The sequence below is a fragment of the Muntiacus reevesi genome, chromosome 8, assembly GCF_963930625.1.
Source record: "Muntiacus reevesi chromosome 8, mMunRee1.1, whole genome shotgun sequence".
In the NCBI taxonomy this organism is placed as follows: Eukaryota; Metazoa; Chordata; class Mammalia; order Artiodactyla; family Cervidae; genus Muntiacus; species Muntiacus reevesi.
The window spans coordinates 45,264,164-45,281,632 of record NC_089256.1 but is presented as its reverse complement, the minus strand read 5'-3'; the positions used below and the strand labels follow the sequence as shown (position 1 = coordinate 45,281,632).

Below are 17,469 nucleotides of genomic sequence, written 5' to 3'. Positions count from 1 at the left end.
GAAAAGCAGGTTAAGGAAAAAAAAACTGTCAAAAGGGTGTCAGGATACATCCATTTTAGAGAAAGAAGTTCTGTTGTACCAGAGATGGGGGTGAGCTTTGGATGAGCTGTTCCTTTGTTGGTCTGGGGTGAGTGAGGAAGGGGAGGAAGATGGAGTTGGGTACAACAACCCCAGCATGTGAGGAACCAGCCATTCCATACTCAGGATCTGAGAGCAATCTGTGGTCTGGTGGAGACAGGGCAGAATGGGGTGGGGGTAGGCCTCAACACACCCAGAAATCAGAGTTTCTGAGAAGTGTGATGTCTGCAGTGTGAGGAGTGGAGATATTTGTCTCTGTGGAACAAGGCCCTTCACTGGGGGACAGGTCCTAGCGACTAGCTGGGAACTGGACTGCAGGTCAGAAATAAGGTGAAGTCACAGAATAACTGCAGTTTAAGGGAACTGAGGAATTCATAACTCACTTGGTGGACAGAGACCAGGATTAGAAGCAGCAAGATAACACCCAGAGCACCCCTCCCCACCTGCCTGCCTGCCGTGTGTACACACACCTCCTGGAAGGACTGGGCAGAGCATCAGGGCTGCTGCCAGAGCATCCATGGGGACTGGCAGTGACTATAGACTCTAGTGGCAGCCAAATATGCATATTTTATGTTTCACCTGTGTTCCCACCCATCTTTGTATCTCAGTTAACATTTCCCATTTTCCAATAATTCTTAAAAACCCACAGATGGATTTAGAATTCCTACTTTTTAATTAGCCTTCATTTATCAACAAATGCTTAACCAGCCTTGATTGAGTGCAGGCCTTGGGCTAGCCCTGGGATCCAAGGTGAGCAAAAGCCAAGGGTCCCTGCCCTCCCATATCCTGTAGGAGACCTGCACAGTCTAATAATGTCAAGGCATGTGCGTGCTAAGTCGCTTCAGTCTTGTCCAACTCCTTGTGACACTATGGATTGTATCCCTCCAGGCTCCTCTGTCCATGGGATTCTCCAGGCAGGAATATTGGAGTGAGTTGTACTGCCCTTCTCCAGGGATCTTCCCTACTGAGATACTGAACCCACGTCTCTTATGTCTCCTGCATTGGCAGGCAATTTCTTTACCACTAGCGCCACCTGGGAAGCCCCAATATTGTGAGGGTACTTGCCAGCAGCTGATTTTCAACATAAACAACTTCAGTTACATATGATGCCCTAATGATCAGATACCATCATGAGATAGATTCTAACTAGATCAGGTAGGCCACAATTAGGAAAAATTTCCCCAGGCCCTCCATCTCAAGGATAGGCTATCTGAGAGATATTTCATATTTTAAGTAGTTACAGTGTCTGCATGACTATTAATCATGGGTGGCCCCAACTTAGAGAGCTCACTTGAAGGAGGGGTAGACTCAGTGATCCTTAACTAATTTAGTAATTCTATACTCTAGCTATTCAGGTTTATTACAATACAATCTTATAATCTCAGGGCTTCCTCTGATAGTTCACACAAAAGATGGCCTATTAGTTAACAAATAACAAAACTACATAAAATCTTTCCAAAAAGAATAAAATCTATACAGTGACAAGTTAAAAGATTGATGCAATAAACTGCCAATATTGGTGATGGCACTTTTCAGAATCTAATGAAACGAATATCTGATTCCAAACTGATATCGTTCCAATCTTAGCATTACCTGGGAATATTGAACCTCAATTCGGAAGATTGTGATCTCTGAATTTAAAGTGGCCCCTTGCTTAAGAATAGGTGCTTACACATTCTGAGAAACTGTTGTTTCTTTCTCAACAGTTTGTGAAATGACAAAGCATTTGACATTTGTCATTTCCTTTATAACCTCAGTTAGAAGAAATAAAATGAGGTAATATTCTAAAATGTAAAAGTTGCTAGAAGAGTTACTTCCATATATTTTTTCCTATGTGTGCACAGGAGAGAATATAAACATAACAAAACTAACACATTTTAACAAATGGCAGTAGATTTCAACTTTAGGGAAGCACAAAGATCTGTAAAAGCACCTTTTTATGCAAAATATTTATATATGAGTATAAATAAAATGTGCACTACAAAGTAAAATAAAGTAGACTGGGGCATACAGAGCACAGCTAATATGACTAAGCTTGTTTAAAAAAAAAAAAAAAAAAAACCACTGGATTTTTTAAAGCTTCCATTTCACAACAGGGTTGAAGGAGGGGGCACTGCATTACCCAAAGGCTCACTTCCCTGTGTCATCTCTGTAACCAAAAGCAAAGCACAGAAGACTTCTGCGAACCTTTAAAATATGCATTTGTCAACTTGGATTTGCAATTTTCAAGTTGGTGGTGCAGAACCATAGAAGTGTAATTTTTGCAGTTCCCTTCACACACCTTTATCTGGAAAATTCTAAAGGTCCACCACCACACAGATGTGTTGCTACCTAAAAGAAATTTTCCAGTAAAACATGATGCTGCTCTTCCTACTCTTCAGCAATGTGAGTAAAGCTTTTTTTGAAAAGTGCCCTAAATAGATTCCCACACATCTGGTTTAAGACTAAAAACAATTTCAAATAAGACTTGCACTGGTTAGCTACAGTTTTAACGTGAGGAGTTGGAATTTTTAAGAAGGACAGCACATGTAAACCAGTTCCATCTTCATGTCTCATGGAGTGAAGACAAAATATTGTATTTGTCATCACACTTGAGTTGCATTTTCACTGTGCATGGCCTATTTGCATACAAACAAAAGAGATTATTTTTAAAAGAGGTTTTCTGTGTTTTTGTTTTGGTCCTTTGGGATGACTGTGGTAAGACAGGACCAAGCCATTTTCATAACTTGGATTTCACACGTAAGTTTAAGTGACCCCCTCACTTCCCCTTCCTCGCCACCCACTTCCAATTCATTGGCGGCCCATGTTAGGATCTTGGTCACCACTCATCAGGAGTATTGCAACAGCCTCCAAGCTGATTCCTTCTCACTATGCTTTACCCCAGTGGTCCCCAACCTTTTTGGCTCCAGGGACTGATTTTGTGGAAGACAATTTTTCCACGACCAGAGTTGGGGGATGGTTTCAGGATGATTCAAGCACATTACATTTATTGTGTGCTTTATTTCTATTATTATTACATCAGTTCCGCCTCAGATCATCAGCCATTATTAGATCCCAGAGGTTGGGGTCCTCTGCTTTACCCTACCATTATCTTTCATCAAGAACAATCTGATTATGAAATGTCCTTGCTTTAAAGACTTACTCCCTGTTCCTCATGGATAGTTATCACACTTCTTACTTAGCAAGACCGATGAGGCCCTTCACAGCCTGGATCCAAGTGTTCTCTTCTGCTTTTATTGACCAGCTCATATAACTCACCCTCTAGTCACATGAACTGTTCTCTAGTTTTGGACCCTCGCAAACCCTTTCATGACTCTTTTGCCTTCTTTACGTTTGCACAAACTGTTCCTTCTGTCTAGAATGCCTTTCCTGCCTTCTCTGTTTGGAAAATACTTCTTTTCCTTTAAGATTTAATCATTCCATGGTTCACAGTTGAAGACTTTTTTGTTTTTTTGGCCATCCTTCCCTCCTGTTTTCACAATATCTCTATCGTCCTTGCTCCAAAATCACATTATGTATTCTTCCATGATAACGATTCCCTCATTGTGCTTTGGTCTCACTGCTCCTGTGGCTCTCCTGTCCTGCTTTCCGCAAGTGCAGCGGACATCTTTCATCCCCTTTGCATTCCCACTGCTTAGCAGAGGAGCAGGTCCCATAAATGTCCTTAGAGCCAGCATCTGTCAGCTGACTGCTTATGAGCTAGGTGCTCTGCTCAGTACTTCCAATCTGTCACTTCATTTAATCCGCACAGCAAACCCACAAAGTTTACTGAAGAGGAAACCGTTTCAGAAAAGTTAGGCCCCTCTCACCCAGGGACACACAGCTGGGGACCTCAAGATGTTGATGAGATTAGAATTGAATCTTTTGTAATTTCTAGCTGATAATGCTATGTGGCCATCGTTAGAATGTCAGGTGTCAGCGTACTTTTTTGGTGTGGTTTGGCACTTTTTGAGTAAGTCTCTCTTCTCTGCCCCTTACTAATTTTGTGATGTTGAGTGACTTACTAAACCTCTCTAAACCTCAATTTCCTCATTTTGTTTTCAATGGGGAAAATAATACTCAGTTCACATGGTTGTCGTAAGGATCCAGGGGCGACACCTTACGTACGCTCCTAGCCCTGTCCCTACCCATCCCAGCTATCACTGCCACTCTTCTGAGCCACACATTTCATATTCCTGCATTAGCTCACTTAATCCTTTTCCTCTGAAAAACGGAAACTGTTAAGCCTTCTAACTGATGAATTAACTGAGACTTAGAGAAGTAAGTAACCTGCCCAAAGTTCCTTTAATCTAAGCAAATGTTTTTCCTAAAGCCCCCCACCACTGAATGAGCCCCTCAGATCGATACTTCAGTAGTGTGTAAAGGGATAATTCTGCCTGAATGTATGAAAATTCTGCTAACTGGGTTTCAGCTTGTTTTTCTTTTTTTAACTTTATTTTCTTACAACTATGAACACTTATTAAGCCTAACTTACATTTATACATTTTAAGTGGTTTTTTTTTGGTTTGGCTTTCACTTTATTCACTTGCACTGAGCCGGGCCTTCTCTCATCTGTAATTAGGAGGTCTATTATAGCAACTTCTGATTTATAAGTAAGAATTCACTTGCTAGAATTCAATCAGAAAAGGTAGAGCCAAAGAAATTAAAGACTTCATTTCAAATATCAGAAATAATAAATTTTAAAGAATGTGAAGCCTCAAGTATTTCATTTTCACAAGACTTACATCCTTTATAAATGCTTATAACCCTCATAGCATTGGTAAGTACCAATTTTACCTTATTTTACAGATGAAGGTGCTAAAGTTCAGGAAGCTGGATGGCTTCCCCAAGGTGACACCACTAATAAGTACAAAATTACTTATTAACTTATTATTTGACACCAGCCCGACTGACTCAAAACTCAAGCATTTATCCAAGACACAGACCTACAGACAAAGGGAAAACAGCCACTTTTGTGCTCCTGGGGTTCCCTACCATATGTCACTCTTATAAAAATGTCATCATATTTGATATTTATACCACTAAGCTGAACTCTTTGAGGGCAGAAATCATGTATACTCATATTTGGTATACTTCTAATGTGTGGCACTGTGCCTGGCATAAAGGTACTGAATGAACTGGAAAAAATTACTAAGAACAGAGAAATAGGCAGTGGTCAAGTTTGCCTGTATATGCTTTTTTAAGGCTTTTGATATAGAGTCTTAAATTCCAGAAAAGTTATAGCCATTCACAATCCCACAATCAGTGGTATATGACAGTACCATTCTTCATATATACACTGAGCATTTTTACCCTGACCCCCTAATAAAACATAAATGGTCAATTTGATAAATGAACACATCTCATTGGTGTTTCACTGTCATTTTCCTTAATACTTAGTGAAGATGAATATTTTGTGTGTTTTAAAATTACATTTTAAACTTTTTATTTTGAAACAAAGATTCAAAGGCAGTTGGAAGAAAGGGTACAGGGGGGCCCTTGTATCTTTCCCCCAGCTTCCCCCAGTGGTATTGTTTTACATAATGCTAGTACAATGGCAAAATCAGGAGACTTACATCGGTTTAATCCACAGAGCCTATTCAGTTTTCACCAGTTTTAGGTTCCACGTATAATCCTTGTGTGTGTGTGTGTGTATGTAGTATTTCTCTGCCATTTTCTCACACACATAGATTCATGCAACAATTGCCATTATCAGGATACTGAACTGGTCCATCACCACAAAACTCCCTGGTGTTACCTCTCTGCAGCCACACATGTCCCTTCCTTTCCCCACCACCCAGAGCCATGGCAAGCACCAACTGTTCTCCTGTCTGTGATTCTGTTATTTCAGGAATGTCACACAAATGGAATCACATAGTAACATTTTGGGATCAGCATTTTCACTTAGCATTATTCTCTGGAGAGTTGTTCAAGTTTGTGTGTGTATCAGTAGTTCATTCCTTTTATTGCAGAGTAGTATTTCATGGTACATGTGTGCTTCAGTTTGTTTAATCATTCATCCATGGAAGGACATTTTCCCCCTAGTGTTTGACTATTGGGAATAAAATTGGTATGAATATTCATGTACTGATTTTTGTGTGCACATAGGTTTTCATTTCTCCAGGATAAATGCCCAACAATGCAATTGTTGTGTTATATGATAAATGTAAGCTTAGTTTTGTAAGAAATTGCCAAACTGCTTTCCAGAGGGGCTGTACTATTTTACATTCCCAATAGCAATATCTAGTGATCTAGTTTCTCTACCTCCTGCAGGTATTTGGTGTTACCATTAGTTTTTATTTTATCCACTCCAATAGGTATGTGGTAATATCTCAGTGAGGTTTTAATTTTCATTGCCATAATGGATAATGATGTTGAATGTCTTTTCATGTGCTTATTTGTCATCGGTATTTCTTCTTTGGGGAAATGTCTTTATATCTTTTGCCCATTTTCTAATTGGATTACTTGTTTACTGTTTAATCTGATAAATGAAAATACCTCATTGATGTTTGAATTGGCATTTCTTCAATTTCTATTGAAAACATTTTTTGTTATTTATATATTTTTAAATCACTTAATTATTAACTACATTGGATTGCTCTTGTCACTTCACGGTTTTGTTTTCTATTCCCAGTTAAACTATAAAAATTATACATCAGCTTTTTATTCTATACTGTCCATGCTGCCTTAAAACTATAAATTTCTTGATCAAGATCTATTGTTTAGTTGGTTGAAAATAGTCATAAGATGGAGGTAATGATCTAGGTTTTCTTTTTGGGTCCTTATTATTTCAGGTTTTACCCCATGATTATTTCCTGTCTGGTACTGACTAATTTATTTATTTCACTAAATGCTCATTTAACAAATTTTTATTAGATCTTTAGTAAAGTCAAACCTAATGAATTTGATCCTCAATAATAAAGAAGTGTGATATTTGGGCTGCTTGGCAAAAAATATCCTGAGGCTACAGAAAGCAAATTTTAGGCTCATTCTGACTTTAAAGCTTTCTAAGAAAATGCTTCAGCACTTCCCTATTCCAATTCTACTATGCTTTTTTCTTGCTTATTGACATACATTATGAGTGATCCCCCAAATTCCACTCAGGCTTGTCTTTTCCTTTACATCATCAGATTCACCACAGGCTTACAACATCCCCTTTACAACATCAGATTCATCATGGATTTCATCTCTGGGAAGCTTTAAATAACACATTTCTTAGGGTTTAACAAAAGAGAATGTAATCTATGTTAGTACCAAACATCCAACATGTAAAATGACAGCTGGGAAAAGCAGAGGAGACACCAGGCCTGTCTGGCTGACTCCAGGGTGTCTCCATGTGGCTCCTTCCGGGCAGCACAGATGAGTCTGGGTCATGAAGAGGTCCCCTTTCGTCACTCACTGTTTGGTAGGAGTGATCTATCTGCTGCCTCTCTTCTCAGCTAAGACCTACCCCTCTGCTTAGCTGAGTGCTCCGCAAAGGTCACCACAGACCTCTGGACTGATATTTTCAGTCACTCTCCTACTTCACCTTTCTGCAGAATTAACATTGTGACTACCCTCTACATTGTGGAATATTTTTCTCCTCTTAGCTTAAGTGACCTAATCCTTTTTTTGGTTCCTCCCTCCCTCTCTGAAATACTTATTCATGTTTTCTTTCTCTGGCTATCTGCACTCTCACAAAAGGATTATTTACACCCACCAAATGGATTAGATTGTTAGGGATGTGGTAACGAAGTACTGAGTGACTTAAATGGAAATTTATTGTCTCAGTTCTGGAAGCTGGAAGTCCAAAATGAAGTTATCAGCAGTGCTGATTCCTTCTGAGAGTTATAAGGGAAGGATCTGTTACAAGGGCTCTCTTCTTAGTAGATGGCTGTCTTCTCCAGGTTTCTTTACATTGTCTTTCCTCTATGCCTGTTTCTGTGTCTAAATTTCCTCTTATTGTTAAGCATATCAGTCATCTTGGATTAGGGCCCACCCTAACGACCTCATTTTAGCTTGATTATCTCTGCAGAGACTCTATCTCTAAATATAGTTACATCCTGAGGTCCCATTAAGAAGAATGGTACTTACATATACTAATGACTGTGGGATTGTGAACGGCTATAATTTTTCTGGAAAGCAATTTAAGAGTGTACAAATTTTGAGGGGACACAATCAGCCCTTAACCCTCAGTCCCTAGAATCACTTTTTCTGTATCTCAGGTGCTCAGTGTAGAAATTCAGTAAATATACTTTGTCTTTCTGTGGCCATGTCCTCCTCTTTTTTTTTTTTTTCTTTGACTGAGGTATAATTGATTTACAATATTGTGTTAGTTTCAGGTGTATGACTGTCCTCTTCCTTGTATCTCTCTCCTCTTTGGGTTCCAATGACACCTTTTTTCCTACCTTGTTCCACTCTCTCAAATCACTCCTTGATGTCTATTGTGGACTCTCTATCCTCATATACCCTCCTCGATCTTGAAGTTTCCAGGTTCTATCCTTGGCTTCTTCTTACTCCACCATCCCCTCTCCCTAGTTATCTCACCCACAAAGAGAATCTCAACTATACCTATAACTGATGCTGAAGACTAATGTTTTCTGCAGCCCATACCTCTTTCTTGAACTTTACACCTGTATATCCGCTTGTTTGCTTGGACATCACCATCTAGCTGCTCCAAGAGATCTCAAATTCAGCATGTTAAAAAATGAATTCAACTTCTGTCCTTTTCCCCCCTGGCCCAATCCCATCCACATTTTGGGAAGGATGCCACTATATACTTAGATCTCTCCTTTCAAGCTCCATGCAAATTCTGCCAATTCTAGTTTGTAAATATCTCCCAAATGCGTCCTCTCCTCTCTGAGCCCACCATAACTGCCCTGGTCTCATGTTCTCAACACCTCTCCTTCAATTAGTTTCCTATAGTCCTATTAGTCTAATATTTTCCTAAATGATTTCCTTGTTACCTCAAATCAGTTGTGCATTCTGCTGCCCGTGGAATTAAAAAAATTTTTTAATGGTATTTTTGCTTGTTTATGGTTCTTCAGATGTAGCCTGTGACTTTGGGATAATCACAATGGATGCCTGGGCTTGCAGGGGTGGGGGCAGGGGGGTGTCTTTGTTCTGGCCCCTCCCAGGGTCCACCTCATCTTCTATGAGAACTATCTGTTGGGCATCTTCTTGCAGTATGTCTGCAATTCCACACACCCAATCTATCTGTTTGATCACCCCAACCTTTCGGGGGAGGGTTCATTTAAGTTATGTAGACTCCTCGTGAAGCCCACAGCCTGTGGCCTATAAAAGCCTCAGGAGGGTTTCTGAGCCATCTTTTCTCTCCTGCAATAGCTCTTTGCTTCTGGCTTCATCTCTGCATCTAACTCAGGTCTCAGCTGCTTTATCTTTATCCTCCTTTCCAGTGTTTGACTTCCTGCTGTGATCAGAATCATTCTCTGGAAGTGGCTGGACTTGTCCTTGGACTCTGTCTGTTTCATGTCAGCTCCCCTGGGAGCCCAGCCTAGGGTTGCCCTGAGAGGCTCAGAGCAGATTGAATACTTATGCTGGACAAAAATCTTCCTGAGTTCTAGTCCTAGCATTGACATCAAGTAGCTGTATCATCTTGGACAGATGATCTCCCTTCTATTTCTTAATCCTAACTATAATAGTAATAAACAATATTAATAATCGCTGAGTACTTTTCACAGCAAGGTTCTAAGGTACTTAGAAACTTACATGGATTATCTCATTAAAATCTCACACTTATCATGATTATTCCCCATTACACAGTAAAACACTAAAGAATTTTAATTGTTAAGCAACTTGTCCAAAGTCACACACCTAGAAAGTGAAAGAGTCAGGCACAGAAACCCCAGCACTTTAGTTCCTAAGTGTGGCCACTTAACCCTTGCACTGTTCTTCCTTTTACCATGCAGCTCTCTCTAGAGCCATACTATCCATTTGCAAAATAAGGAAATGAGCATTCTGATATCTTCCACATAGAATATTTTATGAAAATAGGCTTATCAGGATCTAGTGATTTATGGGTAGAGAGAGTATGTTTTTTGAGGTGTCAAGAGACAGTCAAGAAACAAAAAAGCTAATAAAAAATGACCCAAGCCCTAACAATGAAACTCCACAAATTATGAGTGATCATGTACCACTGGACAGCTGGCTGCTTTTCTGAAAGAAGCCAGCTATTGGTTATGTTTTCCTAAATATCTAGCTTTATTTTTCTGCCTGCAGATGTGATCCAAATTCAAAAGCACAAAGTAGAAAATATAAATCATCTGTATTTCTGACTAACATATATAGGTATCATGTATAAAAGTAATAGCAGTGTACATTCTGGGTTTTTTGTTTTTATTTTTCTGTAAGCGAAACACGTGAAGAATTGTTCTACATTAGAAGTTTTTAATGATTGCATTGTATTTCATTGTGGATGTTCCATAATTGACCAACTACTTATGTTTAGACATTTAAGTTATTTTTAAGACTTTCCCTATGAGAAACAATGGCAAGAAAAATATGCTTGAATCCTTACAATAAATTCCTAAAAGTTGAACTACTTGGTTAATAGGCACATATATTTTCAGAGCTTTTGGTATGTATTACTAGATTATCATCTAGAAAGATTGTATTATCATCAACAAGTAAGAAGGGTATAAATGTTCCTCCCTCCTTAGAAACGCATAGAATTCTTGCTTGCTTTGCAAAATATTTGCCACTTTGCTAAAAGAAAAATGTCATTTCACTTTTAATTTCCATTTCTTTTATTTCAGATGGGACTAAACAGTATTGGCCATTTATATTTTAAAATTTCCTGCTCATGATCAATTTTCAAGCACTGTGAAACAAAGAGAATCTTACCAACAACAATGTACATAGTGGCCTTTGGTTCTATACACATCTGTAGCATAATTAAAGGTATCACTTCTATGGTTCCACAAAAACTGTAAATTCTGAAATCGTTTATTTCTTATATGGGCAATAATTTCACTGGCAGGAAAAGAGGTCTTTACTTGGGAATGAAATTCTAATCTTCTGAAATAAAAGCAGAAAAACTATCTACCAAACCAGTAAGCACTGGGTAGATGAGGGTTATGTAGATTTTCAAAGCACAATAATAACCAGTGACCCCAGCTGCCACCATCCAAAGGAAGGGTGTGTGTGACTTCTTCCAGTAAGTCCCTGCCATGGGGGCCTGCCAGGGCTTGGAGGAACCTTGTGGTGCAGGCAAAACGGAAAGAAAGATCTCAGCTTTACTCCTTCTGACCATCGTGATCTTTAGTTACTTATTTAGCTTCTTTAAGCCACAGTTTTCTCATCTATAAAACACAACGATGATATCATCTGTCTGAGAGTCATTGCAAAGACTAAAGTATAATGAAATCACAGTAAACTTAGACTATATCATGCATATTTAATACCCGGTAGCAAACTGAACTATTCTACCTCCTTCTGCTACCTCGTCCTGTTCAGAATCTCCCATGGCCTATTTGTGACTCACTCTCTGGGCTCTGCATTTTCTTCTTAACCTCTTACTCCTCTCCCTTTTCCTTGGCCTTTCTTCTACTGTCTCTATCTCATTCCCCACCCCAGGCCAAACTGAACTTGGTGTCCACTGAATTTACTCCCTGACATTTGTTATACCTGTACAGACATTTACAAGTTTCCTGATTCGTGAAATCAATAACTGTAACATTTAAATATTTAAAAAGCAAATCTAAAAAATTAAATCATGTAAAAAAAAACCCTGACAACCAATAAACATTTTGATATATCCAGTAATTCACATCTTTAATTAGTAGTCAAATGTCTTTGGTAGGAATTTTTTAAAATCTCCCCTGCCTTGGAGGTATGTGATCAACTTAGAGTGGTAGAGCAAGAAGGCAAGAATGCCTTCAAGACTTTAGCTAACCTTCCATAGCATAGATGGAGCTTTCTCCCAAGTTTTCCTGCCACAGAAATATGCCCTTAACACACAATTAGCATTCTTGGGCAGGAAGGACAGAAAACAGCACCATCCTCAACCTCAGTCTGACACTGAGATCACCAACTGCCTTTCAAATAATAAGAATGATCACTCACCATTTGAAACGCATTTTCGCTATTTCTGCTGTTGGGGTTACTTCTGGGAATGGACTGCCCTTGTCTGTCCGTCTGTCTGTCTGTGCTAGTCCGCTTTACAGTGGCAGGAGGAGCAACCCCTCCTACACCCGTGAAAGCCTTCCTCCTCAATGACTGCATAATCTGTAACTTTCTGTATTAAAGGCTGTTCCTCTTTTTTTCTACAGATTTTGCCAATACTTGTGGAAGAAATTTAACCCTTTTCTTGCATTTGAGTGTTTTCACCTAGGTCTAAATGTATTTAAAAAATAATAATTCAGTGGCTTGAGTTCCAAACATGGCATTAAAATGAGACTAATTAAAAATCTCTCCTCTTGAAACTCCCTCAAAAAGCCTAAAAATTAACATAATTATCCAGAGGAGGGGGGAAAGACCTCTGCATTTATTAAGATGGTATAAAAGAATGTCCTACAGATTATGGTAAGACAATAAAAAGTGTGACTTAGTATGGATGTGTATTGGAAGTGGGTAGCCTCCCGTTGTGATTTCTACCACCAAGATGATAGAAGATTTCACTGAACTTCAGGGACAAGAGGATGTTCTCACATAAGATCTGCACAACCAAGGAGGGCAAGCAAAAGCTGCTGCTTTTATTATGTCACTCCTATTAGAGCCAAAGATTAAATTGGTCAAAGAAAGGATCCTGAAATAGAGACCTGAAAAAAAAGCAGCATCCTAAAATTAAAAGATGTGCTCTGTGATGACTAGATTGGTGGGTTGGGGGGAGGGGAAGGAGGGAGGGGATATATGTATTTATATAGCTGATTCAGGCTTCCCAATTGGTACTGGTGATAAAGAGCCTGCCTGCCAATGCAGGAAACATAAGAGAAGTGGGTTCAATCCCTAGGTCAGGAAGATTCTCTGGAGGAGGGCATAGCAACTCACTCTAGTATTCTTGCCAGGAGAATCCCGTGGACAGTGGAGCCTGCCAGGCTACAGTCCATAGGGTCAAAAAGAGTTGGATACAACTTGAAGCAACTTAGCATGCACAAGACACAATTAAGGAACTCAAAGGGTTCAGACTGTCAAAAATATTTTTAAGAACATGACTTTCATTTCAAGAAATCACCATGAGCATTTTAAATTCCAAAAACAAGAAAAACTAAGAAAAGGAAAGAAATTCAAGTGGGATGAATGCAGAGAAAGCTAAACCAGCTTGGTCTGTTAATCAACACTAAATGTCAGAAAACCACAGAATAATAGACATAAATTTTGAGGTAGTGTTCTCTACCCAGATAAGATAGTGGTTAAATGTGAAATCGATAGGAACATATTACCAGACAGAAAAACTGCAGCAATAAAAACACTACCACTAAGATAACCTTCCTAAATAAATTATTTAGGTATGTATTCCAGAATAGCTAAAAATGAATTAAAATTGAAAGTCTAAGAATAGAAAAGCTATGGTTAAAGAAAGAAAGCTTAGGTGAGCTTGAAAGTCAGTAAAACATAGAGATAGCACTAAAAATAATTGTTGTAAATTAGTTTAGAAGATCAGAATGCTAAGAAAAAAATCATTAGAGATAGATTACCTGTATTTTTATAGAAGTTTGAAAGTAACAGGTGATACGATTTTGGGAAGATGGCAGAGTAAGAAGCACCAGGAATCTCTTTCATTACTGAGACAACAATTGCAAAGGAAGACTTTTAACTATTCTGGAACTTTGCAGTCTATTGAAGGCTCTCAGTTTTCAAGGGAAGGTTTGGACTGTAAACTGTGGTTAATTTCCAAAAATTTCAGCTGTTGGCACAGAAGCAGATACTCATCTGCCACTCCCAGCTCCATTGCAGGCAACCGTGCACAGTTCCTGGAGCGGCTTGCACATAGCTTGCATGAGTCAGAATGGACAAAAACAAGGCCCTATACTCCAAGTATCTGAGGTTTATGTTCTGATCCCTGATTGCTGCTTCTGATACACAAGCACAGAAAAGAGATGAGAAGCCATTTTGTTGCACCTCCCCCTCCAGCTGAAATGGCCTACAGAGGATTTAAAAGACTGGTGCCCTTTTCTCTTCCTTCATTTTTCTCTTTTCCCCCTTTTTGGAGCCAGACATTAAAGACTAGGAAATTCAAAAGCAACTGCATGTATGGGGAAATTGTGAAAGGCAAAGATTCACAAAAGACCTGTGAGAACCTTAGGTTTATACCTCAGTCTGATCCTCAGCACAGAGACAAAAAGTAAACAATGGGAAAGGTAGATAATCTGATCTCCAGGGTTAGTACATTATTAGATTCAAATGTCCAGTTTTCAGTAAAAAAAAAAATCATATTCAATGTATATAAAGAAATATAAAGTATTAAAAGAAAAAAAATAAATCAACAGAAAGTGCTCTTAAAGATTTCATGGCATATCTACTAGACAAAGACTTTAAAACAATTCTTAAAGATGTTCAAAGAACTAAAACAGGATGTAGAGAAAGTCAATAAAATGATGTATGAACACAATGGAAGTGTTGATAAAAGAGTTACAAAACCCAAAGAGAAACCGAAATAATTATAGAGCTGAAAAGTACAATAACTGGTATTTTAAAATTCACTAGGAGTCAAACCAAAATTTGAGTAGGCAGAAGAAAGAATCAATGAAGTTAAAGATGAGACAAAAAAAATTATCAAGATTGAGAAACAGAAAAAGAAAGATGAAGAAAAATTATTAGAGGCTAGGTTACTCATGGAACACTGTGACATTAATCAACATATTCATTGTGGGAGTCTAGAAGGAGAAGAGAGGGAGAAAGGGGAAGAACACTTCACAAATTTGATGAAAGACTTAAATATAGATATTCAAGCAGTTCAGCAAACTCCAAGTAAGATGAACTCAAAGAGACCTATACTGAGACATATGATGAAATTTCTGGAAAGCAAAATATAAAGAGAGAGCTTATTTATTTATTTTTGTCCATGCTGGGTCAATGTTGCTATGAGGGTTTTTCTCTGGTTGTGGAGAGCAGGACAGCTCTCTAGGTGTGATGTGCAGGCTTCTCATAGCAGTGACTTCTCTTGTTGCTGAGCACGGGCTCTAGACATTCAGGTGTTTTCAGGCTCAAGAGCACAGGCTCAATATTTGTGGCACATGGGCTTAGTTGCTCCCAGGCATGTGGGATCCCAGATCAGGGATCGAATTCATGTCTCCTGCATTGGTAGGTGGATTCTTTACCACTGAGTCACCAGTAAAGCACCAGAGAATCTTCAAAGTATCAGGTGAGAAAGACTTGTCACGTATAAAGTGTTAGTCACTCAGTCATGCCTGACACCTTGTGACCCCTTGGACTGTAGCCCACCAGATTCCTCTGTCCATGGGATTCTCCAGGCCAGAATACTTGAGAGGGTAGCCATTCCCTTCTCTAGGAGATCTTCCTGACTCAGGGATCGAACCTGGGTCTCCTGCATTTCTGGCAGATTCTTTACCTTCTGAGCCATAAGGGAAGCCCCTTTAGGATCCTTTGTAACATTATCACTATAATATTAATGCTTATTAGAAACTTTAGAGGCCAGAAGGCCATGGGCCAATATATTCAAAGCACTAAAAGAAAAAAGAAAAACATATCAACCAACAACACCATATATGGAAAAACTGTCCTTCAAATGTAAGGAAGAAATTAAGTCTTTCCCAGGTAAACAAAAGCTGAAAGGGTTGTTTACTTCTTATTATCTCTACAAGAAATGCTCAAGGGAGTCCTGCAGGGTAAAATAAAAACAAACTAGAAGTAACTCAAAGTTGTACAAAGAAATAAAGATCTCAGTAAAGTTTAATAAACTGGCAATTCTAAAAGCTAGTATCATTGGAACTTTGATTTGTAACTCAATGTTTTGTTTTCTATATAGTTCAAAAGGTTAATGCATTTTTTTCAAAATAAATAAAGCAGAATGCACTCTTATTTAAAAAGTGGAATATTAAAAAATTAGCTGTATAAGATATACATAAAAAAATACCTCACAGAAGTGTTGAAAATTAAAAAATCGAAAAACATATACCATGCAACTACTAATCATAAAAAGATGTTAAAACAAGATATTAATGCATTTAAAAGACTTATTAGTTTGTATTTTGGGGCACACAATAAATAAAGATGTAATTTTGTGATGTCAACAACTGACAGAGCTATAAAGGAGCAAAGTTTTGTTTATTAAAGTTAAGCAAGTATAATTCAAATTAGAATGCTACAGTTTTAGGATGTTTAAATATAGTCCCCAAGGTAACCACAAAGTTTGGTGGTTATATATATATAGTTATATAATATATATAAAATAACATAAGAAATAAATTTGAGCATTTCATTCCAAAAAAGAAAACACAACTAAACACAAAAGAAGACAATAGGGTAGGAAAAGAAGGACAAAAAAATCTATAAGGCAGATAGAAGACAAATAGCAAAATGACAAAAGTAATAAGTAAATAAGTAAAAGTAATAAGTAAAAATCAATAATTACTGATACTTGAGGACTTCATTAGCCACTCTCCATAATGGGTAGAACAACCAAACAAAAGATAAGCTAGGAAATAAAGGACAATAATATAAGCCTACTAGATCTGATGAACATACATATAACACTTACCCAACAACAACAGCATTGATCTTCTCATTAACACAAGATATTTTCTAGGATAGACTATAAGTTAGGCCTCAAATTCACTTTCAGTGAACTTTAAGAGATAGATATAATACAAAACATGTTCTCAGACCAAAATGGAATAATGTTAGAAATCAGTAACAGAATCAAAACTAAAAGTTCACAAATTTGTAGAAATTAAGCAACATGTTTTTAAACAATCAGTAGATCAAAGGGGAAATCCCAAGGGATAATAGAAAACCTTAGAGATGAATGAAAACAAAACACATCAAAACTTATGGAATACAGTGAAAACTAGGACTATGGTGAATATTTAATAACTCTGAACACTGATGTCAAGAAACAAGGATCTCAAGTTGACAACATAAGGAACTAGAAACTTGACAACTTAAGGAACTAGAAAAAGACAAACACACTAAACCCAAAGATAGCAGAAGGAAGGACATAATAGCAATTAGGACAGAAATAAATGAAAAAGAGAATGGAAAAAACAGAGAAATCAATGAAATCAAATGTACTTTTTAAAAGATTAAAAAAAAAATTTGACAAACCTTCAACTAGTTGGATTAAGAACATAGAAGATCCAAATTACTAAAATCAGAAGCAACCAAAGGGTCAAAGAAGGAATTTAAAAAAGGAATCAAAAAGAATCTTGAGACAGACAAAAATGAAAACACAAACTACCAAAACTCATGGTATGCAGAAAATGCGGCTCTAAGAAGGTAGTTGGCAGCAATTAA

At 37.9% G+C, this 17,469-nt stretch overlaps 1 protein-coding gene across 6 annotated transcripts in view; it reads right to left on the bottom strand.

Annotated features, from left to right (window-relative positions):
- Nucleotides 1-12,257, bottom strand: part of CD86 (CD86 molecule) — a 65,520-nt gene extending 53,263 nt beyond the window's left edge. For all 6 annotated transcript variants that reach the window (XM_065942472.1, XM_065942475.1, XM_065942476.1 and 3 more), the window contains exon 1: nucleotides 12,121-12,257. In XM_065942472.1, coding sequence (XP_065798544.1) covers nucleotides 12,121-12,134 — 14 coding nt within the window. In that variant the 5' untranslated portion in view covers nucleotides 12,135-12,257. The remainder of the gene's footprint in view (nucleotides 1-12,120) is intronic.
- Nucleotides 12,258-17,469: the final 5,212 nt, after the last annotated feature.